Source organism: Equus caballus, chromosome 5 (genome assembly GCF_041296265.1).
Source record: "Equus caballus isolate H_3958 breed thoroughbred chromosome 5, TB-T2T, whole genome shotgun sequence".
NCBI lineage: Eukaryota > Metazoa > Chordata > Mammalia > Perissodactyla > Equidae > Equus > Equus caballus.
The window spans coordinates 45,327,360-45,353,928 of NC_091688.1; the positions used below are offsets into that span (position 1 = coordinate 45,327,360).

The 26,569-nt window shown below is 51.9% G+C and overlaps 2 protein-coding genes across 4 annotated transcripts; one reads left to right on the forward strand and one right to left on the reverse strand.

The window, feature by feature from the left end:
• The first annotated feature begins 494 nt into the window (after nucleotides 1–494).
• Nucleotides 495–5,199, forward strand: MCL1 (MCL1 apoptosis regulator, BCL2 family member). The gene is made up of 3 exons (XM_001917162.6): nucleotides 495–1,197; nucleotides 1,545–1,792; nucleotides 2,324–5,199. The coding sequence occupies exons 1-3, from the start codon at nucleotides 510–512 to the stop codon at nucleotides 2,438–2,440; spliced, it is 1,053 nt and encodes a 350-aa protein (XP_001917197.1). The 5' UTR covers nucleotides 495–509; the 3' UTR covers nucleotides 2,441–5,199.
• Nucleotides 5,200–14,510: 9,311 nt separating this feature from the next.
• On the reverse strand, nucleotides 14,511–25,308 carry ADAMTSL4 (ADAMTS like 4). Of its 3 annotated transcripts, none has more exons than XM_023641242.2 (18): nucleotides 25,182–25,308; nucleotides 22,636–22,747; nucleotides 22,364–22,421; nucleotides 21,726–22,081; nucleotides 20,859–21,540; nucleotides 20,492–20,594; nucleotides 19,597–19,733; nucleotides 19,083–19,287; nucleotides 18,667–18,839; nucleotides 18,405–18,516; nucleotides 18,114–18,299; nucleotides 17,806–17,935; nucleotides 17,293–17,476; nucleotides 16,780–16,956; nucleotides 16,233–16,439; nucleotides 15,950–16,129; nucleotides 15,520–15,664; nucleotides 14,511–15,368 (listed from the first exon to the last, which is right to left on the reverse strand). In XM_023641242.2, the coding sequence occupies exons 2-18, from the start codon at nucleotides 22,731–22,733 to the stop codon at nucleotides 15,232–15,234; spliced, it is 3,270 nt and encodes a 1,089-aa protein (XP_023497010.1). In that variant the 5' UTR covers nucleotides 22,734–22,747; nucleotides 25,182–25,308; the 3' UTR covers nucleotides 14,511–15,231. The 3 variants fall into 3 exon arrangements, with proteins under 3 accessions (XP_023497010.1, XP_023497009.1, XP_023497011.1); XM_023641241.2 differs by having other exon boundaries at nucleotides 17,272–17,476; XM_023641243.2 differs by having other exon boundaries at nucleotides 15,520–15,740; nucleotides 17,272–17,476.
• Between the last annotated feature and the right edge of the window lie 1,261 nt (nucleotides 25,309–26,569).

Consider the following 26,569-nt stretch of genomic DNA (forward strand, 5'->3'; position numbering starts at 1 on the left):
GGCAGAACTCCCTCATCGCCTTTCCTCAATCTCTGAGTGACTCAGTGGTTAAGACTTTGTTATGGAAAAACCTCTGGCACAAAAGCCACAGCAGGGACTGGCAAATCAGGGCTCAGAGAAGCACGGGGGCAGGCGCAGCAAGACCAGGTCCGCACAGGGCAGGAGCGAGAGCGCAGCGCGCAGGCGCCCGAGCCGCCGTTACGTAAGCGGGCGGGGCGGGGCCCCGCGAGCCGGAAGGCCGACCCCGCCCAGGTCCCGCCCAGGCCCCGCCCCGTCCGGCGGTTAGACGCCGTGTGCAGTTCTCCGGAAGCTTCCGCCCCTTTCCCTTTTATAGGGGAGGCCTTTGTTTTTTTTTTTTAAAGCGTTGCTGACGCCACCGCGTAGGACTGGCCCTAAAACCGTGATCTAGGAGCACTTGTCTCACTCCTTACTTCCGCTTCCTTCAAGTAAGCAGTCGGGGTCTCCCCCCTTTTTCTCACCCGGACGACGGCGGCGGCGGCTGGCTGGCGATGTTTGGCCTGAAAAGAAACGCAGTAATCGGACTCAACCTCTACTGTGGGGGGGCCGGGTTGGGGGCCGGCGGCGGCGGCGCCTCGTCGCCGGGAGGGCGGCTTTTGGCTGCGGGGAAGGAGGCCACGGCCCGGCGAGAGGGAGGGGGAGGGGAGGCCGGCGCGGTGATTGGCGGAAGCGCCGGCGGGAGCCCCCAGACCACCCTCGCGCCGGACTCCCTGAGGGTCGCGCGGCCCTCCCCCATTGGCGCCGAGGGCCCCGACGTCACCGCGCCCTCCTCCAGGCTGCTGTTCTTCGCGCCCACCCGCTGCGCGTCGCCGCCTGAGGGGATGGAAGCCCCGGCCGCCGACGCCATCATGTCGCCCGAGGAGGAGCTGGACGGGTACGAGCCGGAGCCTCTCGGGAAGCGGCCGGCTGTCCTGCCCTTGCTGGAGTTTGTCCGGGAGGCCAGCAGTGGCCCCTGCACGGACGGCTCGCTCCCCTCGACGCCGCCCCCAGCAGAGGAGGAGGAGGACGAGTTGTACCGGCAATCGCTGGAGATTATCTCTCGTTACCTTCGGGAACAGGCTACCGGCACCAAGGACACGAAGCCAATGGGCGGGTCTGGGGCCGCCAGCCGGAAGGCGTTAGAGACCCTGCGGCGGGTCGGGGACGGAGTGCAGCGCAATCACGAGACGGCCTTCCAAGGTAAGGGGCTTGGTCACGAAGGCCGCGCTGCCCTTTTCCATCGGGCCCTGGACTCACCCGCCTTGGGCGGGTGGAAACCGAAACGAGTCAGTGTAGAAACGATTCTCATCTATTTCCGAAACCAGAATATTTGTGGCCATGAGTCACTGTTTCCGCCCATCTTGATTCCTTTGGAAATGGCAGCTCTGTTCAAAGCCCGGAAAGGGTGGGATGTCAATTTTCGAGTGGGGTCGGCCTGAGTTCTGTAGAGCCCAAATAGCCATTTCGCCCTCCGTGGGTGGGCAGGCGAATGGTGCCTGGTTTAGACAAAGGAGGCCGTGAGAACCTGCATGCTTTCTTCCTCCCAGGCATGCTTCGGAAACTGGACATCAAAAATGAAGACGATGTCAAATCTTTGTCTCGAGTGATGGCCCACGTTTTCAGTGACGGAGTGACAAACTGGGGCAGGATTGTGACTCTTATTTCTTTTGGTGCCTTTGTGGCCAAACACTTGAAGAGTATAAACCAAGAAAGCTGCATCGAACCATTAGCAGAAAGCATCACAGATGTCCTCGTAAGGACAAAACGAGACTGGCTAGTCAAACAAAGAGGCTGGGTAAGTTTGTTTTAAGGTTGAAGTGGGGCCTTGGAGTGGAAATGGAATGGAGAATTTTATAGAGAAAGTGGAGATATCTAAGGGTTTTTGTGATGCGCAACTCAGTTTTCAAGATCTAACTTATGGACGTCTGGTTGCTTCATGTTAATTTAAGTAGTAGGTCCATGAAGATAGTGGTATTGGTGTCTTCAATAGTTGCATCAAAAATCCTGGTTCTCTAGGTTATTTTACTGGTTGTTAAGTCTTCGCTTTTGGTATTTTGTTGTAGTTTAGCTTGGTACTCTTCACACCAGTAGGTTGAAATTATGAATACTAAGTATCACTTGGGGGTAATAAACTACGTTCCTGGGTGCCACGCCCCCTTAACTGAATAGTGTGTTTTTTGCCACCCCCAGAATAAATAATAATTGGTACATTGCTGCATTTTGGGGGGAACCATAGATATTTTAATTCATCTTTTCTCTGTAAATAATGTTTTTAAGCCACTGGAAACCCATACTTGAAAGTGTGCTTTTCTTTTTTGTTTTCTAGGATGGGTTTGTGGAGTTCTTCCATGTAGAGGACCTAGAAGGTGGCATCAGAAATGTGCTGCTGGCTTTTGCAGGTGTTGCTGGAGTAGGCGCTGGTTTGGCATATCTAATAAGATAGCCTTTAAGTGCAATAATTGACTCTTAACCAACTCCAGCCACCCAAAACCAAGACATCTGCTGTGAAATCAAATGTATTTATGAAGTTGGACTTCAGGATGTCCAGGCTGTAACCTCCAAGCAACATAGAAAAGCAAGTGGCAGGAGGACTATGGCTAACAGGAATAAATAATGGGAAAAGTAGTGCCCCTTGAAGAGTCATTGTCTGAAAGAAGCAAAGTTCAATTTCAGAAAGAGGCAAACTTTGGGAGGCCTTGGAGGAGGACTTTTAGATTTAGACAAGATGGTAGCATGGAAGACTTAATTTCCTTCTCTAGAACAGGAGAGAGGCCAGTAGCCAGGCTAGTCATAAGAGTTCATTAAATGCGCCCACTGAGTTCAACTTCCTCTAGTGTTAAAAGAGAAGCACTAACAATGTCAGTGAACTGTGTAAAATGGATTTAAGCTACAAGGAATAGAGCTATGACTGGAAGCCTCAGTACTGTACAACAGAGTGTAAAGGGAAGCTTTTTTCCTCTCTCTACTTCGCTTTCCCAGGCATACTGCAGAATAGAAAATTCAAGTGCTCAGGACTTGGTTCTGCCAAAGTAGAACAGGCTTCAACTGAGTGATTCTTAGTTTATTAGCCTCGTAATGGCCAAGAGTACTTGACTTAGGGCTCAATTTTTAAGACAAAAACAACTTGTAAATGTATTTGTCAGTAAAAATTGTATATATTTTTACAGAAAGTCTGTTTCTTTGAAATGTAAAGGGAGGGAGCATCTTGAATTTACATTATTTTTTTCATACCTCTTTGAAATTCATGACTTGTCTAGTTAGGAGCCTATTTCTTACAGCTTTTCTATTCTAAACTTTGTCCTGGCCAGTTCTAGATTATATACAGAACCAGTTGATGTAATTGTATGCAACCTGGTTGTAGTGGAACAATTCCGATTCATAACTATGCAGGCTTTAATTTTCCTATCTGATTTTGGTAAGTATTTCTTAGGTAGTTTTCTTGTTTTGTTTTGTTTTAACCTGGGACTGAGAAATTGAGGGGTGGAAATTAATCCTTTCGCTTCCTTACATGTAGGTTTTCGATAATTGATTCAACGTGGAGTTTTAAGGGGTTTTGGGGGAGGTGGGGACGTGCAGGCTGATGGCTTACAAATAATGGGCTCTGATTGGGCAACTACTCATTTGAGTTCCTTTCGTTTGACCTAATTTAACTGGTGAAATTTAAACTGAGTTCATGAGCTCATCTTCAAAGCTTTTGCTAAAAGATTTTCAGCTGTTCCAAATGGGACTTATTAGTATGTATATAAAAAGATCACATCGGGTGCATGAGAGACATTTGATCCCTTGTTTGCTTAATAAATTGTACGATGGTGGCCTGGAAAAGCAGGCCATAGTCTAACCATGGTGCTATCATTAGGCTTGCTTGTTAAACACAGGTCTAAGCCTAATATGTCAAACAAGTATGATTGTTTCATTTCTATTAATGATTCCCAAATTTTGTTTTGAATTTTTGCATTGGCATCTCTTTGGATTTCAGACTCGATGTTCTGTTAAACTTAGTTTATTTCCTATCCTTCCTTGAAATACTTGCTGCTTGTTCTGCTCCCTCTACAGATATATCAGTTCTTATGTGTTTACCCTGCCATCCCTGAACTCTTAACTAGCCCTTTTAGTTTTTGGCACTAGGAACCCCAACTAGGAACCTTAAATAACCCTCCCCAGGAGTCCACAGACCTTCGTCTTTGAGTGGTAGTACAATGGATGCAGTGACAGTAAGGGTCATGAGGTGGGAGGAGTCCCCTTAGGAGTTTTCAGAGGAGGGAACAACATCTTATGTGACTTTCTCTAGCTTCGGTTGTATTTGAATGTGCTCACTTAAAGATAGAAAAAGAGGTGGGCTCTGTTAAACCTCAAAGTTATATAAAAGCTACTTTAAACTGAAGAAAGCTTATATAGTGGAACTAGGGTCATTTAAAAGTTTCAGCCTCAATGTGATCTTTAGTCTGTGGCCTCCAGATGAAAATAGACATGAATAAAATGACTAAGAATGTAATAGAGAAGAATTGCCCTGCCTGCCCATCTCGGAGCCATAAGGTCATCTAGCTAGAGCTGTCTACCCATGTATTTATCGTTCTTGACTCATTAACCACTTATTTATATCATGTCTGTATCTCTAAGGACCTAAAAGCACTTTATGTAGTTTTTAATTAATCTTAAGATCTGGTTAAGGTGACTAAAAAGCCTGTCTCCCCATATCCAGTGGTGGAAATAAGCGCACAGATGTAGATTGGTGGAGTTTTGGGAGCCTCACTTGCCAGTTTACTAGGTGAGACTGCTGCAGTGTGGATGAGGAAGTCAGTTGACGTTTTGGGTCATGGGCGATGAGGGCTTAGGGAGCCCGAGTGCTTTGGGGAAGGATGGGTGGTTTTATAGGGGGAAGAGGCGCATGTTCTAAGTGCTGACTGGCTGCATAGTCCAGGCAAGTCCTCCGAAATGGACAGGGAGGGGCTGCTTGGAAAGATGGCTCTCTCAGCAGTTTCTGTCTGATGCTTCTCTCAGGGAAAAACATACAGTACTCGATGTGGTCTGTACATTCTGTCGGGAGTGAATACCTAGGTTCTAGTTCAACAGCTAAGGCTGTTGACAGCTGTGCTAGGAAGGGTTAGGACCAACTACAGATTAATGTGGGCTGTACAATGTAGTGTGTTTCCCTAACTTCCTGTTTTTCCTCAGAAGAGAATAATAAATCTTTTTTTTCAAATACAAGGTGTGATATGGGTGTTTTCTAATCAATGCCTGTCTTCCTTCCCCCTCTTAGGCAGGCATTTTGGGGAAGTCAGCTGAGCAAATAAGTATAGGTGAATTACCAAGCAAAAGCCCCATAAAGCTGATTTGCCTCACAGCAAAGGACAGTTCCCTTCAGAATAACCCCTTCTTTCATTCAAATTAGAGGTGTTAAGTTTTTAATTAAATATGTTACTGCTGTACTTTAAGTAGTTCCTACTTTTTAAAGCAAAGTTCAAAATCCCTTTGCTGATTTTTCCTACGGTCACCAAGTGTTGATAGAATTTTGATGTAAGTGGGTTCAGTACAGCAGTTACTCTGTCTCCCCATCTGACTCATCCTTTTGAGATGAAGGAGCTGGAAGAATTAACATCCACGGAGTTTTGATACTAATGTTTCAGTACTTGTACACTTTCCCCAAAAGGAGGTGAGAATAAGCAAGTCCATTTCAGGAACCCTATCCTGTCTTTATTTTCAGCTGCTTTGGACGGAGTGGAATCACCATGGCAATGTGCAAATATGAGTTTTGCATGTTGGTTTTAAGCCCTGAGCACCACATGCTAATTGTGCACACAGTATTCAGTGCTTTCCCTCATTCAGGTTTTGTCTGTGCATTTAAAAGTGCATTTCTGCTTAGAAGCGCCTCTTTTTCTGAAGCCTAACTACCAGAAGACAGCATCCTGTTATCATTACAAAGGAAGCTGTTTTGTACAAGTGCGCTCAGAAGCAGAGGGGTGGAGGGAGGGTAGCACAGGACACAAGGGCCCAAATCTTGGCTCGAGTCCACTTCGCAGTACTGTTGATGCCATTGACATGTTGTGATGTAAAGCCATTTCTGTGGCAATGTTCCTTAGTTTTAACACCTTAAAAATGGGTCAAATGGTAACCAGGTAACATGAGTCACTGAGGGAGTCAAAATAATCAACACTTCCCTTCAATTGACTCAACCAGACTTTTTCTTTCAGTTCCTGTTTTGCAACTTTAGAGCCTTTCTTCGTACTGTTCCCTTTCAGAAAACTTTAAAGCAGTTGTGACGGCTGGAGGATTTTACAAAAATTAAAGTGAAATAACTTGTACAACTGGTGTGTAGCATGGCTCTGGCCAGGTGCCCAGAGCACAGGCGGGTAATTCCTGGAGTTCAAGATGATCGGCTGAGTGTCTCTTAATTTATCCTAGTCCTTTTTGGCTCCACTTGTTCCATTTTTACAGAACTTTATCTGGAAGCCTCCTACACTGTTCAAAGACTTCTCAGTTTCAAGATTTGAAAACTTAACTCTGTCCCTCTGCTTTAGTTTCCAAGTTGTTACAATGTTATCTTAGTTATGTGAAGCATGTGGAAAGATGGGGGTTGGGAATCTGCCTAAAGGCAGATAGAACCAACCTCTGAGAATGAAGTGGTCTTTACTAGTATTCTTGTGAGGTAAAAAAAAAAAAAAAAAAAAAAGAATACCTGTGGCAGGCTTTTGTTTCCACACTATCCGGGGTTTCTCTTTTGCAGTACCATTCTTGATCTGCATAGAATAATAGTTCCTGAATGTTGGGAAATGTGTTAGGGCCAAGAACACTACTCTGGATTTTACCCCTTCCAAGTATCCATTTCCATAGCTTGTTTCTGTACTTTCACTTTGCCTTCTCTCCTCATCCCCTGTTCAGGGGTTACCTTAGTTTATTAGAATGTTTCAACACCACAATGAACTGGAGCTCTAGGCAGCCAGATGTCTCTTCGTTTATCCATTTCGTGGCAGTGCACTGCTTACTATGTACCACACACTGTTGGATGCTGGAATTATAAGGAAAATAATTCTTCCCCTTAAACTCGGTCAAAAAAAGATTAGGGAACAGTCGAAAGAAACATGACATCTAAATGCAGGGTGATCTTTGGATCCTGGATGGAAAAAGCTATAAAGAACATGGGGACAATTAGGGAAATTTTAATATGGGCAATATGTTAGTACCATATCAATGTTAAATTTCCTGAGTGTTTTAATTATATTGTGATTAGGTAAGATAATGTCCTTGTTCTTAGGAGATACATGCTGAAGAGTTTATGCATAATGAATCCATAAAATGAGAAAGCAGTTGTGGCAAAACGTTAAAGCTCACAATCTAGTAGAAGTGATAGCATGGACAAAAATAATTAGAATACAGTGCACAAAGTGCTATAATGAAAGTATTATAAGGGATGGGACAAAGCAGAGTGACAACTTCTGGAAAAAGAAGGTGGTCAAGAAGGCTTCAGAAGATTTTTGATTTTTTGTTGTTGAGTTGTGAGAGTTCTTTATATATTATGGATATTAAGCCTTTGTCAGATATATGACTTGCAAATATTTTTTCCCAGTTAGTGCGTTGTTTTTTTGTTTCAATCCTGTTTTCATTTGCCTTGAAGAAGCTCTTTAGCCTGATGAAGTCCCATTTGTTTATTCTTTCTATTGTTTCCCTTCTCTGAGAAGACATGGTGTCCGAAAAGATCCTTTTAATACTGATGTCGAAGAGTGTACTGCCTACGTTTTCTTCCAGAAGCCTTATGGTTTCAAGTCTCACCTTTAGGTCTTTGATCCATTTTGAGTTTATTTTGGTGAATGGTGAAAAAGAATGGTCAATTTTCATTCTTTTGCATGTGGCTTTCCAGTTTTCCCAGCACCATTTGTTGAAAAGATTTTCTTTTCTCCATTGTATGCCCTCAGCTCCTTTGTCAAAAATGAGCTGTCCATAGATGTGTGGTTTTATTTCTGGGCTTTCAGTTCTGTTCCATTGATCTGTGCACCTTTTTGTACCAGTACCATGCTGTTTTGATTACTGTAGCTTTGTAGTATGTTTTGAAGTCAGGGATTGTAATGCCTGCCGTTTTGTTCTTTTTTCTCAGGATTGCTTTAGAAATTCGGGGTCTTGCTGCCCCATATGAATTTTAGGATTCTTTGTTCTAATTCTGTAAAGAATGTCATTGGGATTCTGATTGGGATGGCGTTGAATCTGTAGATTGCTTTAGGTAGAACGGACATTTTAACTATGTTTATTCTTCCAATCCATGTACATGGAATGTCCTTCCATCTCCTTATGTCGTCATCCAATTCTCTCAGAAAGGCCTTGTAATTTTCATTATATAGGTCCTTCACTTCCTTAGTTAAATTTACCCCAAGGTATTTTATTCTTTTTCTTGTGATTGTGAATGAGGAACCAAGTTTTTAATACAGACCTGGCAGTGCTATGCTCCCTGCAGAACAGAATTTTCTGCAGATTTTATTCTGAATTTGCCCGCAAAAGTTATTTGACTGGACCCCAAGATACTGAATGGTGGCTCCACTCTCCCTAATCCTGTTCCCGTGGGAGACTCAGTTACAGCTATTCCCATCGTAGTTCAAAAAACCAGTTTGCTCTGACTGCCCAGACTTCCCCATGGGCTGCATTCTTGCCCATGAGCTCATTGTTTGGGCTTCTCTGCCTGTATAAATCCACAGCCAGTGCCAGAGGTCTCAGCCCGGGCCCCCTAACTAGCTGGGGCTACATTCCATTCAGAATTTCACCACCCCCACTTGGTTTTCTTCCTGCCCTCATGTGGTCACGTGTATGTTTATTCAAGTTAGGCTGGGACAAGGTGTGCTGGGAAATAGCCAAGGAAAAGAATGTTTAACTGTTAAGTTTCATCCTGGATTAAAATGAGCTTTCGACTTTATTTTAAGAAACACCTTTAATTCTATGCCCCTAAAAAAGGTTAACTTTCTTTTCTAGTAGGAGGAGCTGGTTTTGAAAATCTGGGTACACATTTTATTGTCTCCCCCCTACTGTGCTGATATGACTCTCAGGTGTTCAGATTTGGGGGGAAGGTAGGGATTTTTTGCATTTTATTCGCGAACCTCTATGCCCAGATCTTTCAGGCGTTCCATTTTCAGCTCACACCTCCATTCCTGAGGTTCCCTGGAGCAGCTCCCACCCAGCTCCTGTCCTTGGTGGGAAAGTGGGGAGCTGGGCTGCTGCAAGGAGCAGCTGTCAGGTTTCACAGCTTTGTTTCTGAAATTTCCTGGGAGGATGGCTTGTGTATTTCCTTAGACCCTGAAAGCCCAGATCTCAGGCAAGGTGGGGCCCGCCTTGGCTGAAGGGCTATGAGAAAGGCGTTTCTCTTTGTAAAGTTTTGGATTAATACTATATGTTAAGCAGTATACTCCTTTCCTCTAACCCTCTCCTCCTCCTCATTTGTAAAAACAAAACTGCAGACAGGCTGTGGGAGGTGACATTTTTTCATTTCTCAGAAGTTCCTCCTGAGGCAAAGCAGAGAAACAGAAAGAGGGAAACAGCTTCGTGTCAAAATGTAATGAAGTTTTGTCAGTGTGTGTGCACGCATGTGTGTTTTGAAATGAGGTGGCTTGTTTTCAGCTTTAAGGAACAACAGCTCTACAGAGGAGCTTAGTAATGATAGGGAGGAGCAGTGGTTACCTGCTTCCTTGCCTCTTTCCCCCACAAAGTTTGGTAGTTGGGGTCAGGTCTCAACAGGATAGAGGTCTCTGTATCTTTCTTTCTCCATTGTGAACCAAGAAGGATATGAAAGAAAATCATCAAATACGGAATAGGGATTTAGTAAGCGATCCCTGATCTAGGTTATTTAAAAAAGAAATGCAGCTGCATTGCTTTTAAGTACAGAGTATATTAACATAACACACCACTGTGAGTGATAAAGTTTGTCCTAGGAAAAAAACTGTCAATTAGTAATATATAAGCCTGTGTTTGCATGACAGTGAACCTTAAACAAAGACCATGTATATTTAATTATTTCCTTGGACCCAAATACTGGATTCATTTGAAAAGATTTTTAACTCCTTGAAACTGGGTTGAAAAATAAAATTTAGACAGGATTTTCCTAAAATGCTGAAAAGTCATGAGCAACATTTGAAAGCAACAACAAAAACAAAACCATCCAAGATCTGGATCACTGTGGTCCCAATTACTGAGTATTTTATAGAAGGTGCCCTGTAGAAGTGAAGTTGAGTAAAAGAACAAAGGAATTAGGTAGAATTTTAAAAGTGAAAAGACTACGTCTCAAACCTTAATTTTCTCCCCTGTAATCTGGGTTTAACAGTACTGCCTTCCCTGTCTTCTTCTTGTGAAGATTTAAACACAGGATATATACAAGTACTTGACCTTAAAGCACTATACAAACGTAAGGAATTTCCCTTAAAAGTGTACTCTCTTAGCCATTTCCAAGTCGATGAATTCCCTGGGAGAAGCCACTGAGAACCAGGCATCAGTGGATAGGACGTTGAATTAAAAAGTTCTCCAGCTGTATTTGGAGGCTCACAGGGGACACAAACCGGACTTTCAGAGCAAGAGTCCAGGCAGATGGAAAAAACCCCAGGGTCTGCAAACCACCCGCCTGCCAAACCTGCCCTAGTGCCTGGTTTTGTGTGGCCCGCGCGCTAAGAACGGTTTTTGCGTTTCTAAACGTTTGAAAAAAATAATATCGTGTGAGACGTTAAATTTATATGAAATTAAAATTTCAATGTCATAAAGTTTGCCTGGAACACAGCCACGCCCATGTGTTTACATATTGTCTATGGCTGTTTTCGCGCTGCAACAGCAGGGCCCAGGAGTTGCAACAGACATTCTAAGGCCTGCAAAGCTGAAAATATTTACTCTCTGGTTCTTTAGGGAAAAAGCTTGCCCACTCTTCTGCTAGCGCTAAAAAGGAGTCTTATTATGTGATGAAAGAGGCAGGCAACCAGGAATCAATAGAAGGGCCGGAGCGAGGAAGACATGAAAGAAAGGGTTCTCCTGTTCCAGGAGCAGAGTTACTCTGCCCCTCCCATCGAGGGCAGGGCCTTTGCCACCTTGCCTTTTTGGGCCTAAGGATCCCAGGGACCCAGTCTGCTCCTTTTTATGAGGAGCCCAACCCTCTTTCCCCCAGTTTCTTTTCCTCTTCAAAGTTCTGTAGAGCTGTCTCTTAGATTCAGGCAAGGCTCAGAAGAGTACGGCCCCCACACATCCTAACCCCAGCCTGGGACCTTCCTGACATGGAACTCATGCCTCCTCCAACTACTGAGGTGCTTTCCCAGGCCACTCAAACACAGCTCTCTGGTGCCCACCAATAAATGCTCTGACCTGTCTGGTTCCTGGCCATCTCTGCACCTTCCCTTCAGCTGAAGTGGCTGATTGGTTCCCTAGGATCTGACTGCCACGGCTCATGCGTCCCTTGTGTTGGCCTAGTCTTGCACATGCTCCCCTCGAGACTTTTCCACCTTTAGACCTCAGCCCTGAAACTCCCCGCTGTAAAGTTTTCCCCAGTCTCCTGGGTCAAGGAGCCCAAACTCAGATTCAGGATTTGTGCTGTCTAGTTTGAGGTTAACCCAAACTGTTTATCTCTCTTGTTGACAGACTTAAACTTAGGTACTTTCCTGAGACTACTTCCTGTAGAAGGTGCCTCCCACCCTTTAAAGCTGACACCTCTTCATCACCTGTCTGTGACAAATAAGCCCCCTCTTTGATTTCCACACCCAGCTGACTCCCAGCACCAGAGGTGGTGGATTTGAGGGATGTTGGTAGGAGAGAGAGGGAACGTAGGAATCCCCAGCCCCACCACACACACCCCCAGACTATAATCGCTAGTCTAGCATGATTCTTCATGGTTCAAGGAGAGGAAAGGTCTCCCTGACTCAGCTGACTCTGGTGGAGAAGGGTGTTAAATTAAAATGAAGTCTCTATTTGTAAAACTGGGGAGAAGGGGAAAGCTCTGGTTGGAGAGAACCTTGAGGGGAGCTTCTCCTTGCATTTTGTTCTTACTCTAATCCCTCTGCCCTCGTCCTGCCCTTGAGGTCTATCCAGATCCTCCGACCATAGCACTCCGGTAAAGGGCTCCTGAGAGAGGGTGTCTTAAGGCCGAGACGCTCATGCTGCGAGCCAGCGACTGGGTTCTCGTGCCCCGCTTCAGTCCTAGTTACCAGTGAGGCTGACTCATATCTGTATGAGTAGAGTATGGGTCTCCACAGACCCACCCCTGCAGCTGTGAACACCTGCTTGCAGGGAGGCCCTGGGGTTGGGGAAGTCTAGGAGGTAAATTTAGACTGAAGGCTGCAGCTTAATTGGGTGGGTAATTACCCTGGGGAAGCTGGGAGGGGGGAGGAATTCTGACCCAGCTGAACCGGGACCTCACAGGTTCACCCCTAAGTACACTGATAGAGAACCACTGTCCCTTCCCCCAGCACTCAAAATGAGGAGCCCTCAGCCTTTCGCTGGCCTTCTGCATGCTTGATCTCTCTTGTGCATATCGAGATTGTTCCTATCGTCACCCCACCCCCACCTCAGTTCTCAGGGGTCCAGTTCCTCTGAGTCCTTCCCTAAACTCCCCTCAGTGCGCCAAACCTAGGGGCCCCTCCACCACATCTCCTTGGCCTTGGGTTGCAGCTTCCTCTCTCCCAAGACCTTCTAGATTGTTTCAGAGGTCAACAAAGAGGTGTCTGGCCACACTACCCCCCTCTAAGGGGCCAGGAAAAGGGATGGCTTGGGGTCAGGTTCCCCTTCCTGAAAATTTCCACATTGACCCCATACTGACTTCAGTGACCAGAGGAAAGACTCCTTAGGGGTAGCAGTGGCCCTAGCTTTAAAATGAGAGGGGAAAGGGGACAAATCCCCAGATGAAAGCCCACCTCCTTAGAAGTCAGAGGCTGGAGGCCATGAGGGAACTCGGGGGCTATCAGAAAGAGAAAGGCGGTGATGAAGCCTGAAGCGGGGGGGGGAGCTCTAAGAGGGGCTGTGGCTGCTTTCAACACCTGTGATTGGTTCTCAGGCTCAGGCCAAACGCCAGACCTGCCCAGCAACAGCCCTGTGAGGCTCTGTAAGAGAGAGGAGGAACTTGTTCGGGGAAGTCAGCTGAGTTGGGGCCACCGCCCAGCCAGCGAAGCTTCCAGGAATCGCTGGGGGAGGGCCTCCCTTGGTTTTAGGACTCCGCCTTCAGTTCTCAGTATCTACAGGGCTCACTCAGGTCCCACTTCCCTGGTTCCCCACATCTTTGATCCCCTAACAGGTTCACCAGAGAGAGGAACACACCTGACACCTCCCTCTAGGCCGGGCAGAGACAGGCTTTCCTTGAACCCCCTTTCCCTGCTCCTCGCCCTGGGCTAAAGTCAGTTTCATTTTCCTTTCCTCCATTCCCTTTGCCTCCTTCCTCAACCGCCCTCCGCCCAAGGTGTTGTCCAAAGTCTTCCTTCTCAGCCACTTCCAAGCCAGGGAAAGCCTGAGCAAGAGGAAGACATGAGGGAGCTGCTAGAGAGAGAAGTCCTGCCTTCTCAGGCAAGGCTGGCGTCTTTCACAGGGTCCGGGTGTGCTCAGGAAATAGTAGTCACTCAGTTCAACTGTTTCTGCCGGCCTTTATTAATGGTCTTCCTCAGCCATACTTGTGGAGGGGCAGGGATCAGGGAAGGAAAGCTTCCAACGGGGAGAGGAGTCTGGTTCTGTTGAAGTGCCCCCCTTCCTAGGCTGAGGGACCCCTAGGAAGTATGGCTTCCAGAAGTGGAGACCTGCATTCAGACCTCAGAATTGTAGGGGTCAGGGAGAGGATGTGTATTATGGAAAAGACTGCTGGCTCTCACACCACCTCTAGCAAGCTATTTACCTTGAGATGAAACGGGTGGGGGAGGGAGGAGACTAGGGTGAGGCATCTCTGAAGAATGTGTCTTTGGCAGGACATCCTGTACTGCCATGGCTCCTCCTGCAACTACGCCCTCCCAAGTCCCGGAGAGCCAGGCAAGGCTCCGCCTCCTCCAGCCATTACTGCTGAGGGAAGGAGGGGCCGGAAATCACTTCCTTTCCCCTCACCCAGTGAAAAGCAATAAACCAAGAGCTTAATAAGGAAATGGATAATAACAGAAAGGATGGGGGAGGCAGGAAGGCAGGGGGAAAGAAGGGAACAGGAAAAAAAAACCCTTGAAAAGCCAGCTGCCATTCAGCTCGGCTACAAATTAAAAGAAGTGCTGCTAGATTCCAAGAGTCTTTACAGAAAGACTCAGCCTACCAAGAAACCCACCAGAGACTACGCAGTTTTTTCCTCACCTCTGGACCCAAGCTCTCAACTCCATACCTAAGCTGGGAGAAGTGGTGACCTCTAGTGGTCAGTGCCCAACCTGCAGGGCCAGGATCCTGTCGCTCTGACCAAGGCAGTGACTGGGGCTCACTCATTCCCTTTTCTGGACCCAAACTCTCCCCGCCTGGGCTCTAAGTGCTGGGCCCCTTCCCACCCTTCATTCTGACCTCACACTGCTTGCTTAGGTGGCCCGTATGGCTGGGTTCCCATGAGGACAATAAAGAGCCTGTTTCTCATTTGTCATAATCATCTTTAATAAAAAATAAATTAGTTCTGGGGTGGGAACCATTTTAGGAGGTGGGGAGCGGAAGCAGGGGCAAGGGTGTCTTATTCTAACCTTTCTCTTTTCCTTCCCCTGCCCAGCTGGTCCCTGCTCTGGGGAGGCAGTCCCTCTTCCTGGGGTGACCCCCATCCCTAGCTAATTGAGAGAGGTAGGGACAGAGAGACTAGGTAAGGGGAGAAGGGGTCAGAGGACAAAAGGGTGGTTTCGAAGATATGAGGCCTGAACATGAGAAATGAGGTTTAGGGCACAATGTTGGGACTGATGGAGAAGCCAGTTGCTAAGCAGTTCAGATTACTAAGGAGCTGTAAACTTGCTTTCCTCTCAGCCTTGAAAAGTCTCAGGGACACAGGCATTGTCCCCTCCCCATTCCTTCTCAGTCTAACTTCTTTTTGAGAAGTGATACACACCTATGAGTGCACACACATCCATGCAGGCCCAGAAACACATTTAGGCGCACATGTGCACACACACCATCACACCACCACACAGACCCAACCACCGATCTTGATAGTCACTGTAAGTCATCTTGCCACCTTTAACCACCCTGGGGGACATCTCTGGTGAGACTAGGACAGGCTGAAGAGCCAGAGGGTACGGAGTGAGCTGATTGATGAGTGACTGATGGGAGCATGAGAAAACCATGAGGAGAGGGTCTTCCGGACCCATTTCAGGCGGGCTCCGGGGGAGACCGCTCCAGGACATGGGCACAAGAGCGGCAACAGGTGGCTGTGTAGTAGGGATAGACGCAGAGCCGGGCCTGTACCACCAGGGGGCAATGTGGAGAGCTGTCCTTGCATTGATCATCTGGGGACAGAGGAGGCCAGTGGGCACAAGACGGTCACCAAGATCCATCCCTCTGGAGGTGTGCTGCCCACTCTCACTGGTCTTTTCTCATCTCCACCCACACTTCAGCTAACTCCACTCTATTTGGGGTTGGGGAGAAGGAGCTCTTTACCAGGGCGCTGGCTGCAGGGTTGGCTGTTACAGGGTCGTTTCCTGGAGGGCCGCAGGTGAGCAGGGCATCGGATGCTGAGGGTCTGGTTGGCAGTCAGGCACTGGACCTCCCTTGTCTGAATGCCCCCCTGGCAGGAACGAGAACACTGGGGAGACCCCGGCTATCATATCAGACCTCTGCTGTGCACCAGGCTCCTCCTGAACCCCAGGCCTCCTCCATCTCTGAAAGGAGTGTGTGTGGGTGGGGTACGTTCCTGGAGCATTATGAAATCCCACATGGAGAGGGACCACCTGTCCTCCAAGTCTACAGGAAGTGGGACAATGTTAAACCGCAGCTGGCCTTATCCTGGGGCACAGAAGGAGGGAGAGGGAGAGGAGCCTCCCCTTCCCTGACGTCCACGCTGAGCAGGGCAAGGGAGCCAGGCACTCACCGGACTCCAGGTTGTAGAAAACCATCGGTCCTGGCAGTCCTGCCCCTGACAGGGCTGCAGGGCGGGGGGCCTGGGCAGGTGGGCACAGTTGCTAGGAGATGTCACATTGAACTCAGTCCCCAGTTTGGACACACAGATGATGTCTCTACGCTGTGTGCCAGAGCCACATTCTGAGGAGCACTGATGTAGGGAAGGGCAGGGTATGTAAGGGGGAGAACAGGGATCTCCCAATGCCCACATGGAACCCCACTGACAGGCACCCCCTCCCCGGCTCGTAGCTGACCTCAGTCCAGGGCCCCGTGTACCAGCACCATGTCATCTCACAGGGCCTCAAGCTGCAGGCACGCATGTCAGGGGGGCGGCTTCCTGGTGCACAGCTTTGCTCACTGGTTCCTGTTCCTGTTTCCTCCTGGCCCACTCCATGGGCCTCCCCACTCCCGAGGCAGACCACAGAACGTCGCTGGATTCCTGTCCCACACTCAGCTGAACACTGTTAGGAAGCAGAGCAGGCTGTGTGATGGGAGGCAGCTGATGATGAACAGGGGAAGAGCAGGGGGCTGAGGACAGGCGCATCATGGTTCCTGACCCCAGGAGTGAGGGAATGCCCCCAGGGGTACCAGCCAGATAAGGGGAAACTTTGCCTGGGCTCCAGGACCCTAATGTAAGTTTTTCTCACTTATCTCTGAGTTCCCAGCATCAGCAGTGTCTTCCACACAGTAGGTGCTTTCTCAATAAATGTTTACTCAGCTGTGCTGGGAAGGCTCTGAGAGGGTGTCCTGGGTGTGGAGCACCAGGGATGTGGGACTTAGCGAAGGGGGTGTGGGGCCTACCTTGGAGCTCCAGTCACTGTGGAACCAGGCCGTGGTACAGGGCCCCATGTCACAGGCCTCTCTGTTGGGGGGCCGTGGGGGGCCTGAAGCACACTCCCGCTCACTCACTTCATCACCGTTGTTTCCAACACAGCGAACTTGCCGGCTCCTCTGGCCACGCCCGCACCGCACAGAGCACTGAGGGGATGAGGGGGATCCAAGGAGTGGGTTTCCCAGGTTTCCTTGCCAGCCTCCATGGCTTTTGAACCAGATCTGCCTTTGATCCCTAGCTCAGGAGTTACATGGCTTTGTGGCTCGAGGAGCAGGCTGAGCCTGGTGCTCTGGGCCCCCCACCCCTGTTCAGTCTCTTATCTGACTGATAGTTTGGGGGTCCATGTGAGATCTTGTTATAAAGTTTCTGCTGATTAAAAAGAAGTTGGAAAAAAGCTGACTGGTACCTACTCCTCTAGGATCCTTCCCCCTCCAAGAGACTCCTTGCCTAGTCCCACTCACCTGGCTCCAGGGGGAACGAACCTCCCAGTGGCCACAGAGGCGCAGCTGACAGGGCTGGGTAATGTTGGGCCGGGGGAGATGTCCACAGCGCTCTGGAGGCACTGAGGAGCCACCCCCACCAAACTCTTGCCGGCAGCGCAGCTGGCGGTGCTGGGTGCCAGGGCCACAGGAGCGGCTGCAGGACGTCCACTCGCCAGCCTCCCAGCTGTGGGCATGGGCAGGGCGGGAGGAGACAGAGACACAGATGGCAAAAAAAGAGATGTGTGGGGCTGCCATGTTCAGGGAGAGGGACGACTGACTCGGGGTGGGGACCCCTCAGAGGAGAGGGGGCATATTTAGTGTTTGGAGCCTGGGTTTCCTCGTGGAGCTCAGGCTGCCAGGGTTTTCTTGCTGTCTATGGAATGTCGGCCTTTCTAATGGAATTCTGTCTCTCTGCAGCTAGGACATCTTGTGCTGAGTGCACAGTCCAGGTGAGATCCTACGGGCAGCCCAGGGCAACTGAGGATCCTAACACTCCCTGTGGGTCATACTCACTATGGGGGGCATGGGGGACCATGGCAGGGTTCTAGGGAGGCTGGGGGCCTGGCGCCCAAGGCACAGCTGCGTTCATCCAGTTCCTCTCCTGACTCACGAGAAATGCAGAGGAAGACAGGGCGCCAAACACCTGAAGGTAGGGAGAGGGAAGCCAGGGGAGGCGGGATGGTGAGTGTGGTCCAAGGCACTGGAGTCTGACTGGCACAGAGTCGAGGTGTGCACCCATGATCCCGGATATGAGATCAGGAGCGCCAAGCTGGGGATTTGGGCTAAAGGTGCCAGGCATAGACTGGTGCATGAAGTCTCACCTTTTCCACAGGATGCGGAGCACTCAGAGTGCCCCACTCGTTTCCAGTATCCAGTTGGAGACCCCAGGGGAGTCCTGGGGTGGGGTGGGGCAGGCATCTGGGGGATCCGCACCTGACGCTGGAGGGTGCCTGGGGTGCGGGCAGGGCGGGGTGCTGAAGCTGGTGGGGGCTCTACCCTTAACATCTCTGTGCAGGGAAAGTGGAGTAAGCAAATCAGATGCAGCCCCACGGCCTCGGAGCTCCCCGGTTCAGCCTCTCCCCTCCTTCTAGGTCTAGGGATTGAGGTCTCACCAGGCTGCAGTTGGGGGATACGGGGCTCTGGGGTGGGGTTCTCAGGGTTTGGAGGAGGTGAAGAGATGACATACTGATAAAAAACACCTGGGTTTTCCTCCTGAAAGATCATCTGGGGAGAAAAAGAGATGATAGTGAATGTTTGGGGATGTGAGGGGGGCATACCACCAGCCTTCTCCCCCATCTTGAGACCCCCAGCTTTGCCCTCAGAGGGAAAGGCCTGCCTCCCCAGCAGCCCAGCTTCCCCAGGCTCCAAGCTCACATAGACATCCACAGGCTGGGTTGTGGGGCCCTCGGCTGACAGACTCTCCCCGGTGCCCTCCTCTCGAGGAGGACGGTTGTACCGGAAGATAGTCCCACCGGCCGTGTAGGACCCAGGGGGATCCACAGCCCAGTTTCCGTTGATGATGGACCGGCCCCCAGGGCCTCGAAGTGCTGCAGGTGAGAGAGCAGGACACGAGGTTAGTCAGACTGTCCTCCTCTCCCGCCACTTCCCGAAACACACGGAGCCCCACACACGCCACCTTCTCTCAGCTTCCTCGCCGCCTCCCCAAGGCGGGGAGCCCCTGACACTCCCTGCTTGGCTTCTGTACTGCGCTGAATGCGGATGTGGAGGGCAGAACCAAGCGACCAGGAATGGAAGGGAGACCCAAGACGCAGGGGATCCAGGGGGCTCACCCAGGTAGTTGGAGCTGGGCTGGAGCTGGGCAATGTGGAGGCGGGAAGCTCCAGCAGGAATCAACAAGATCTTCTGATAGCCCAGAGGGCCCCCCCGGTTAGTGAGGTTCCCCGAGACGAGGCGACAGGTAGAATCATCACCCCCACAGACTCCACAGCCATCTCGACGCCTGCCAGAGCCGAGGATCCCATCGCAGCCGGGGCTCTGGGGGAAGGTGGGGTGGGGGGAGCTGCTCGAGGCCAGGCACCACCTCACACCCCAGCCTGGTCCTCTTGGGACCCTGTACTACAAGTGAGAATGTGTTTCTTTGTCAGCCCCCCATCCCCAGCTGGCCTCAGGGACACTTGGATGTGCCTGAGGGGATCCCTTCAGTTCACCTCCTGGCTCTGCTCAGTTCAGGCTCGCAGGTGAGAACTTTCCTCTTTGCAAACTTAGTCTGGTGTTTTCTTGTGATGATGAAAGAGGAGACTCTGTGTGTGTGTGTGCAAGTGTGCGCACACCATCCTCCCTCACCAGGCAGCGTCCAGCCACACAGATGTCTAGGGCTCCGGGCTGACACAGGGTCCCATCCTGGACCTTTTCGGTGTGACGGACATAGAAGCGGAAGCCACGGGGGCGGCAGTTCAGTTCACAGCGTTGGGAGCCCTGGACTAAGAGGCAGGGTGGAAGGGTAGTTAGCTAGGGTCCCTGCTAGGAGGTTAACTGGGAAAGACCCCAGGGTCCTGACGGCAGCTTGGCTTATATTAGCTAAGGGGCATCCTGAGGTTGCCCAGGTCACTGTGATAAAGGGAACATGACAATTCCATACTCTAAAAGGTTGGTTTGAGGGTCACACAAAAGTTGAGTAGGGTCAACTGAGGTCACTGAGACCAGCAAAGGGGTTGTGAACTCTGAGAAAGGAGAGAGACTTGAAACCATGTGTGAGTTCAGAGCTCGTGAGTGGCTGTCCTGGTATCAAGTTGAGACAGGCCTAAAATCAGGTGGATGGGAACTTGGGAGCGAGTGATGTAACATCACTCAGACCCATGGCACACCCCACCCTGCTGTCACCACTGGACAGGATCTCTCTGACTGTGCCCCTCAGTCACGTCCACACCACCTCCTGGGATAGACTTCCTCCCAGAAGAAGCCAGCCAAAGGGCACCTACGGACACCTCCCTCTCCCAGCCTGACCCTCTCCTTACCACCCACCACCATCTGACAGCTGAGGCCCTGTCTGAAACTCCCTCCCCCTTGCCAGGCCTGTGCTCGCTCTTCACCTCAACCCTGGGAAATAAGAAACAAAATATGACACAGAGACTACAAATTCTTCCCTACAGAGGAGAAACGGAGGAGCTGGGTGTCTCCCTCTCCCCATCATCCCCCAATCTTAAGCCCCCTTGTCCAGGGAGTGGGCTAGAAACCTCACCTTCTGTGAAGGGCTCCCATTGGTAGAGCTGGCCCATGAACTCCTGCGAGTCAAAGGCTGCACACTGCAGGGCCCGGGGGTCTGGCTGCTCAGGGGGGCAGGGCTGAGGTGGGGGGATACAGAGGAGTCAAAGCTGGGGAGGAAAACGGGGGTGTAGGTCAGGGCTGGATTTGGGGGGGTAGGAGGGAAGGTCAGATCTATGGACGAGCTCCAAGGCCCCTACCCTGAGGAGGTCAGATGCCAAGGCCCTTCTCCCTCAAGTCCAGATCTGACAAGCTGAGGACCCAGACTCAAGGTCAGGGAAGGAGAATTGGAAGCTGGGGTGGGGGGCGGGGGCGCGGGAGAGATGGTCCAAGGAAGAACTCACCACTTGGATGCAGGCTCTCAGCTGCTCACTCTCCCCAGAACATCTTGGAACAAGGCTACTGGGAGCAAAGAGGCTCCAGAGGGAGCTGGAATGGGGGCCAGCACTCAGCAGAGGCAACCAGCCAGCTGGGTGGTGCGGGGCAGGCTCTGTGAGGGACCTGTGAAGATGCCCCCCAGGTCTCCAGTGCTCCCGGCTCTGCTGGCCTCGGCCCCAAGGGACAGAAAGGAAAGGATTAGGGTATCTCTCTGTCACCCGGGGGCTGGCCCAACCCTGGGAACTCGGCATTCCCGGCTGAGGGGACACATGGAAGGAGCTACTTTCTCCTGGGGAAAAGATGGATGAGGGAGGCTCTGTGCTGGAGGCCTGGGCTCTGGGGTGGGGCCATGTGGGGTCAGGCCTGGTTCTAGATGGCACCTCTGTCTGAGCCATTTCGGGGCTTTGGGGTTCTGCTGGCGGGGATGGGGTGTGGGCAGACAGTTCTGTAGGAGGGAGCTGAGTTTGAGGGGTGTGGTTGGCAGAGGATGGCTCTGCTCTTGGAGTCAGGGATGGAAGATCTGAGGCCTGGGAGAGCTCAGATCTGGGTGACCTCCGGGGGTGCCTGCGGTTCCGATGGAGCGGCAAAGCAAAGGGCACTCTGCCATAACCAAACATTCCTGGCTTGATGGGGTCTCGAACCCGGGACCTGAGAAGGTGTTGCAGACATGGAGTCACAGCTCTGGCGTTTCGGCTCCTGCCTCCCCAGCCCACTTCCTCGCACAGAAGATAGGCCTCCCTAAGTCATCATGTACCCTTTCCTCCCCTTTCCTTCATCCAAAGCCCCACCCCTTGCCCAAGGCCCACCCCTTCCGTCAAAGCCCCATTCCTCACCTCCTGGCTCCTTGAATCTCCTGGGCCTCCTCTCTCCCTAACTGAGAAACAGGACCTCCAAGTGGGCCACTTGTTCCCCGAGGCTGTGGCCTGTACAGGGGGAGGGTTGCTCTGGAAGTCTGGGGTCTGGGGCCCTGACCCCCAGGGAGCAGGGCTTCTGGAAGTCTTGGGGGCCGGGGTGGGAGGGGCAGGCCCTGGTGGAGTTGATCTGTAGGGAGCTGACATGTCCGGATCCTGCGCTGCACCCCCACCCCACAGGGCTGAGAGCAAGAGGCCCACTGGTCCCAAGGACCCCAGACGCCCTCAGGGCCTTGGCTCTCCTCAGGGGCTGTCTGAAGAGAGTGTCCAGATAACACCTATGTAGACAAAAAGGTCAGAGAAAATTAGAAGGACTTTCGAGTATCTAGTCCAAGGCTGGGGGCATGGAGCGGTTGTTACTGGCCTAAGGTCACGTTCAGTAGCAGAGGTGAAACTTGATGTTATCTGACAGGGAGTTAGGGAGTTGAGGGGCAGGGAGCGCTGGGAGGGCCAAGTGTGTGAGAGAGAGGCCTTGGCTCATCAGAGGCTGCGGCAAATGGAGAAGGGGGATGGGAGATGGAGGGAGATGGAAGGATCACAGCCTCTCATCCCTGGCTCACCTCCTGATCCAGGCAGAGTTGAGGGAGGGACAGAAGCAGCATCAGATACAACCCGGGCCTGCAAACCAAAGGCAGGAGTGGGGATGTCAGATGGGAACCAGAGGAGGTATTATGACACCACCCCTCACCCCCAGCAGGCTCCCCACATCCTGATGACAACTTCTCAGAAAGCAGAAGTTACTCATCACTTCCCCCAGCCCCTCCCAGTGACCTTTCCCTCACTTCCAGGGACAAAGCTATCCTTCCCCCTCCCCCAGAGCCCCACCTCTTACCTGCCTGCCCAATTCTCCATCACTCCTCCCTTGATGGCCCTGGGGCAAAGGAGGAGGGGACCGGAAGCCAACACGCCACTACTCAGGCATCTGGGCATGGAGGGGGTGATCTCTGCAGGGGCAGAAGCCTAGTGGTCATCTCTCCAGTCTCCAGAAAGCTGGAGGTTGGGAGGGATGACTCCTCAGAAGGACATCTCAGAGTGAGGATGGAGTGGTGAGGATGAGGGGATGGAAGACTGGTCCACCCCTCTAAAGTCCTAAGGGTGAGGGGGAGAAGGAAGGCTGCCCTTGTCCGTCTGCTGAGGCTGGAGGGTGGGGGACCTCAGCCTCCCAACTCAGGCTCCAGTCCCCTCCCTTCAGTTTAGGAACTTCTCAGCTCCTGCCTGGTCCCAACTAGGAACTGTCTGTAGGCCAGCTCAAGCTTTCATCTGACTCCTCCTCTTGCCCTCCCAGAGGTCCCGGAAAGTTGAAGGGGGAGGCTGGGGTGACGACATGCCAGACACGCCCCCTGAGGAGTTAACAAGGAGCCCCTTGGGCTTTCCGTTCTCTACCTGTTCCCAGTTTTTTCTTCTCTTCTTAGCTAAGCTCCTTCTGGAACATTCAGGCACATCTCTGCCTGCCCCAAACCCTTTTAGCCAAGGGATAAACTAAGTGAGCTGATGGTTTAATCTCTAGAGAAGCAGGTGATTTTCCCACTGCGACTTAACTTCTCTCTAGGGGCCAGCATCCAGCACTGGTTCAATGAGGGCTTATCTCAGGCATGACTTTGATGGGTTGGGGCAACCTGGGAAGCAGAGATGCAGCTAGAGCTGCCCATCGTGGGTCCCCAGGAAGTCCATCCTGAAGTCTAGCTTTGATCATCAGGGAAGTGGAGCTTGGAACCCTAGCCTGGTCTCAAAGCCTGACTCTCCCCACTGCTCTCCCTTGCCCTCCAGCCCCTTCCTGCTCACTATAAGCCCTTCCTACTCCCACCCTTCATCCCACTCTTAGTTCTGCTTTCCAGGAAAAAAAAAAAATGTTTCTGTTGGATCTGAAAGGCACCCGGGAGAAGAATCCAAGGAGCTAATGCGGAGGTGGGCCAGCTCAGGGGCAGGAGAAATGACAGAGGGAAGGGCAGGAATGTGCTTGGGGGCAGCAACCCTCAGCCCCACTCCCCTACCGAGACCCTGGGACTTGGGAATTTGAGGGAGCGATCACAGTGGTTGAGCCTGAGCCCGCAGGGTCACCTCAGCTGCTTGGGGTTGGGAAGGGGGCTGATGACGGCTGCTCCTTCCCCTCGCTGGGCTGTCCACTGAGGTCAGCAACCCTGCCCTGTTGCGGGGTGGGGCTCCAGAGAAGGGTCAACCTTCCACCCAAACCTTCAGCTCTCTGCCTGACTCTGTTATTTGGGGTTGAAGGGAAACAGAGACGGGGGTGACGGTTACTGTCTGACCCGTCTCTGCGGCCAGGTCCTCCCTCCACTCCCTCTCCGCCTCTGCTTCTCTCTGCTACCTCAGGTCTGTATCTTGCTGTCTCTCCTATGGGTCTACGCAGTACACATAATCCCAGCCTGAGCTGGGTTTGGCTTTGGCAATTCCCTGGAGAAGTGAGGGTTGGCGGGTGGGGGTGACGTGAGCTCCTGGGGCCGGGGCCAGGCCTGGCTCCCTCTCTGGAAAAGTCCCACCCGCCCCCCTGCACAGCTAGGCAGGGGGCCGACATCCCCTCCACTGCGGAAACAGACACACGTTTGTGCTTTCACCCCTTTTCATGTCCCTCATCTGGTGTGTCTCACTGCCCGGGGTGAGGAAAGGAGAGAGGAGAGATGAGAAGCGGTTACTCTGGTGCCAGGTTGGACACTGGTCTAGACAGACCTGGGCTCCTCCTGGCCAGACCTCCACTCTGGCCAGTGCAGATCAAGGAGGAGACCTGGGCAGGGCTCACCCCTTCTCCCCGCCCCCCCCCCCCCCACCTCCTTCTGGGAAATGGGTCGCTGCCGCAAGGGAGGGAGCTGGACAGCATGTTTCAGGGCTGGCGTGGAGTCCCTGCCTGTGTCAGAACGCCTTGTTCCTCGTTGTGCGCTCCACTCCTGGGTCCTGGAGGACCATCCCGACAGGTGCCCTTCCTTTCTAGTCATCAGTCTGAGCTAGATCAAGGGCACCCACCTGCATCCCTCCCAGCGTCCCCGTCCCCAACTCCAGGACTGAAGGGGGTGCCGGGGGCACACATGCTCAAGGAACACCCTCCTAGAGGAGAGCAGGAGGCGCGTGCAGGGAGGTCCTGGGTAGTATGTTTTCCGACTTTTACGATGTGATTTAATAGGAATTTTGGCTGATTCTCCGCCCGGGTGATGGGGCCAGAGTTCCACGGAATCAGAGCCCCCTCCCCAGGAATGCGACCCCAGGGACTGGAAGATCTTCCGAGGCTGTACGAGCTGGGACCGGGGTCGTGGCTGGGGCCCGACAGCGGGGCGCAGGGAGCGGGGGCGGCGCGGGCGCGCGGGGCGGGTGGTCTGACGGGGCCGAGGAGAGAGGGCGGCCGGGGCCGGGGGTCCCAGGGAGGGTCTGTACCTGCTCTGCGCAGCCCCGGCGGCCCGTTTACCCTCCTGCGCCCGGGCGCTCTCTCGAGGCAGCCTCGCTCCGCGGCGGCCACTACGGCCCCTGAGCCGGGCTCCGGACACTGCCGCCTCGGCCCGGCTCCGCCCGGCGCCCCGCCCCCGCCCCGCCCGCCACGCGCGCTGCCCGCGCCCCTCGGCGGCCCCCGGGGGCGGCCCACCCCAACTCCTGCTGCCGGGGCCACCCACCCCGGGGCTGCGGGCCTGGCCGCCCCTGCGTGCCGGGCGCCCGCCGACGGCTCGAGGGGCGAAGCCGAGGCGGTGCCAGCCCGGTCCGGAGGCAGCCGTCGCTCCCGGGCACTGTCCCTGGGCTGGCGCGCGGCCCGACCGGTGCTGGGGACTCCGGGACCCCAGCCCGCGGACCGGCTCGGAGGGGGAGGGGCGGCGCCGGGACCGAGCGGCGGGGGCGCGCCCCGGCCGGGATGGTCCCGCCCGACGCCGGATCCGCGGCGCTCGAGGCCCTCTCCTCCGCGCAGCCTCTGGTGCAAGCCAGACATCCCTGCCTCTCCTAAGCTGGACTGTGAGCCGCGTGGTTCTGACTGCGCCGGGACCTCTGTGAGCCTCGGTTTCTTCATCCATAAAATTGTACACATGGAGCGTAGCGAAAGGAATGCGCTGACTTAGGAGTCGGACGATCTGGATTTGCATCTCAGTTCAAGTACTTGCCAGCTTTGTGCCCTTGGATGAATACTTTGACCTTTCTGTGCTGCAGTTTCCTCATCTGTAAAATGGGGCTAATCTGATGTACATGTTGGCTTTGGAGATATGTCTCTCTATTCATTTCTATCTGAAAAAATGCACCTCAAACTCGGAATTAGTGGCGACGCCTGGGGAGGAGGGAGGGGTTGGGGGAGGGCAAAAACAGGCTTTTGCCTTTTACTCTGTATGCTTACGTGTTGTTTGAATTTTTAATCAAAAGAGTTATCTGTGCTATCAGTTATGTTAAAAATAATATCTATAAAATGGCTGAGTAGATAATAAATGGTCACTACTATTTTTAAGGTTTTATTTGCCATTTACTCATGAACCACAGTCGTGTATTGTTGGATCTACTCGATATTTTATTTCTTTTGTGTGTGTGAGGAAGATTGGCCCTGAGCTAACATCCGTGCCCAGATTCCTTTCCTCTGTATATTGGAGGCCTGCCACCCCATGGCTTGATGAGCAGTGGGTAGCTCCGCACCTGGGACAGGCGGTCCCAGGCGGCTGAAGCGGAGCCGGCAAACCTGATCACTACGCCCAGGCCCAGCCCCTCTATTCAGTATTTTAAAGCTTTTGGGTTTTTTTTTTTCAGTAATTTGTTAATATTTTAACACCAGGGTGTTTTATGTTTTTTCTTGAAAA

Bases quoted from the DNA above. Each gene is read 5' to 3' on its own strand.
- MCL1 (XM_001917162.6), top strand. From the start codon at position 510: ATGTTTGGCCTGAAAAGAAACGCAGTAATCGGACTCAACCTCTACTGT. The intron at 1,198-1,544 runs GTAAGGGGCTTG...TCTTCCTCCCAG, and splicing joins TCACGAGACGGCCTTCCAAG to GCATGCTTCGGAAACTGGAC. The intron at 1,793-2,323 runs GTAAGTTTGTTT...TTTGTTTTCTAG, and splicing joins TAGTCAAACAAAGAGGCTGG to GATGGGTTTGTGGAGTTCTT.
- ADAMTSL4 (XM_023641241.2), bottom strand. From the start codon at position 22,733: ATGCCCAGATGCCTGAGTAGTGGCGTGTTGGCTTCCGGTCCCCTCCTC. The intron at 20,595-20,858 runs GTGAGTTCTTCC...CCCCCACCTCAG, and splicing joins TGAGAGCCTGCATCCAAGTG to CCCTGCCCCCCTGAGCAGCC. The intron at 15,665-15,949 runs GTGAGTGCCTGG...GGGTCTCCCCAG, and splicing joins TTTCTACAACCTGGAGTCCG to TGTTCTCGTTCCTGCCAGGG.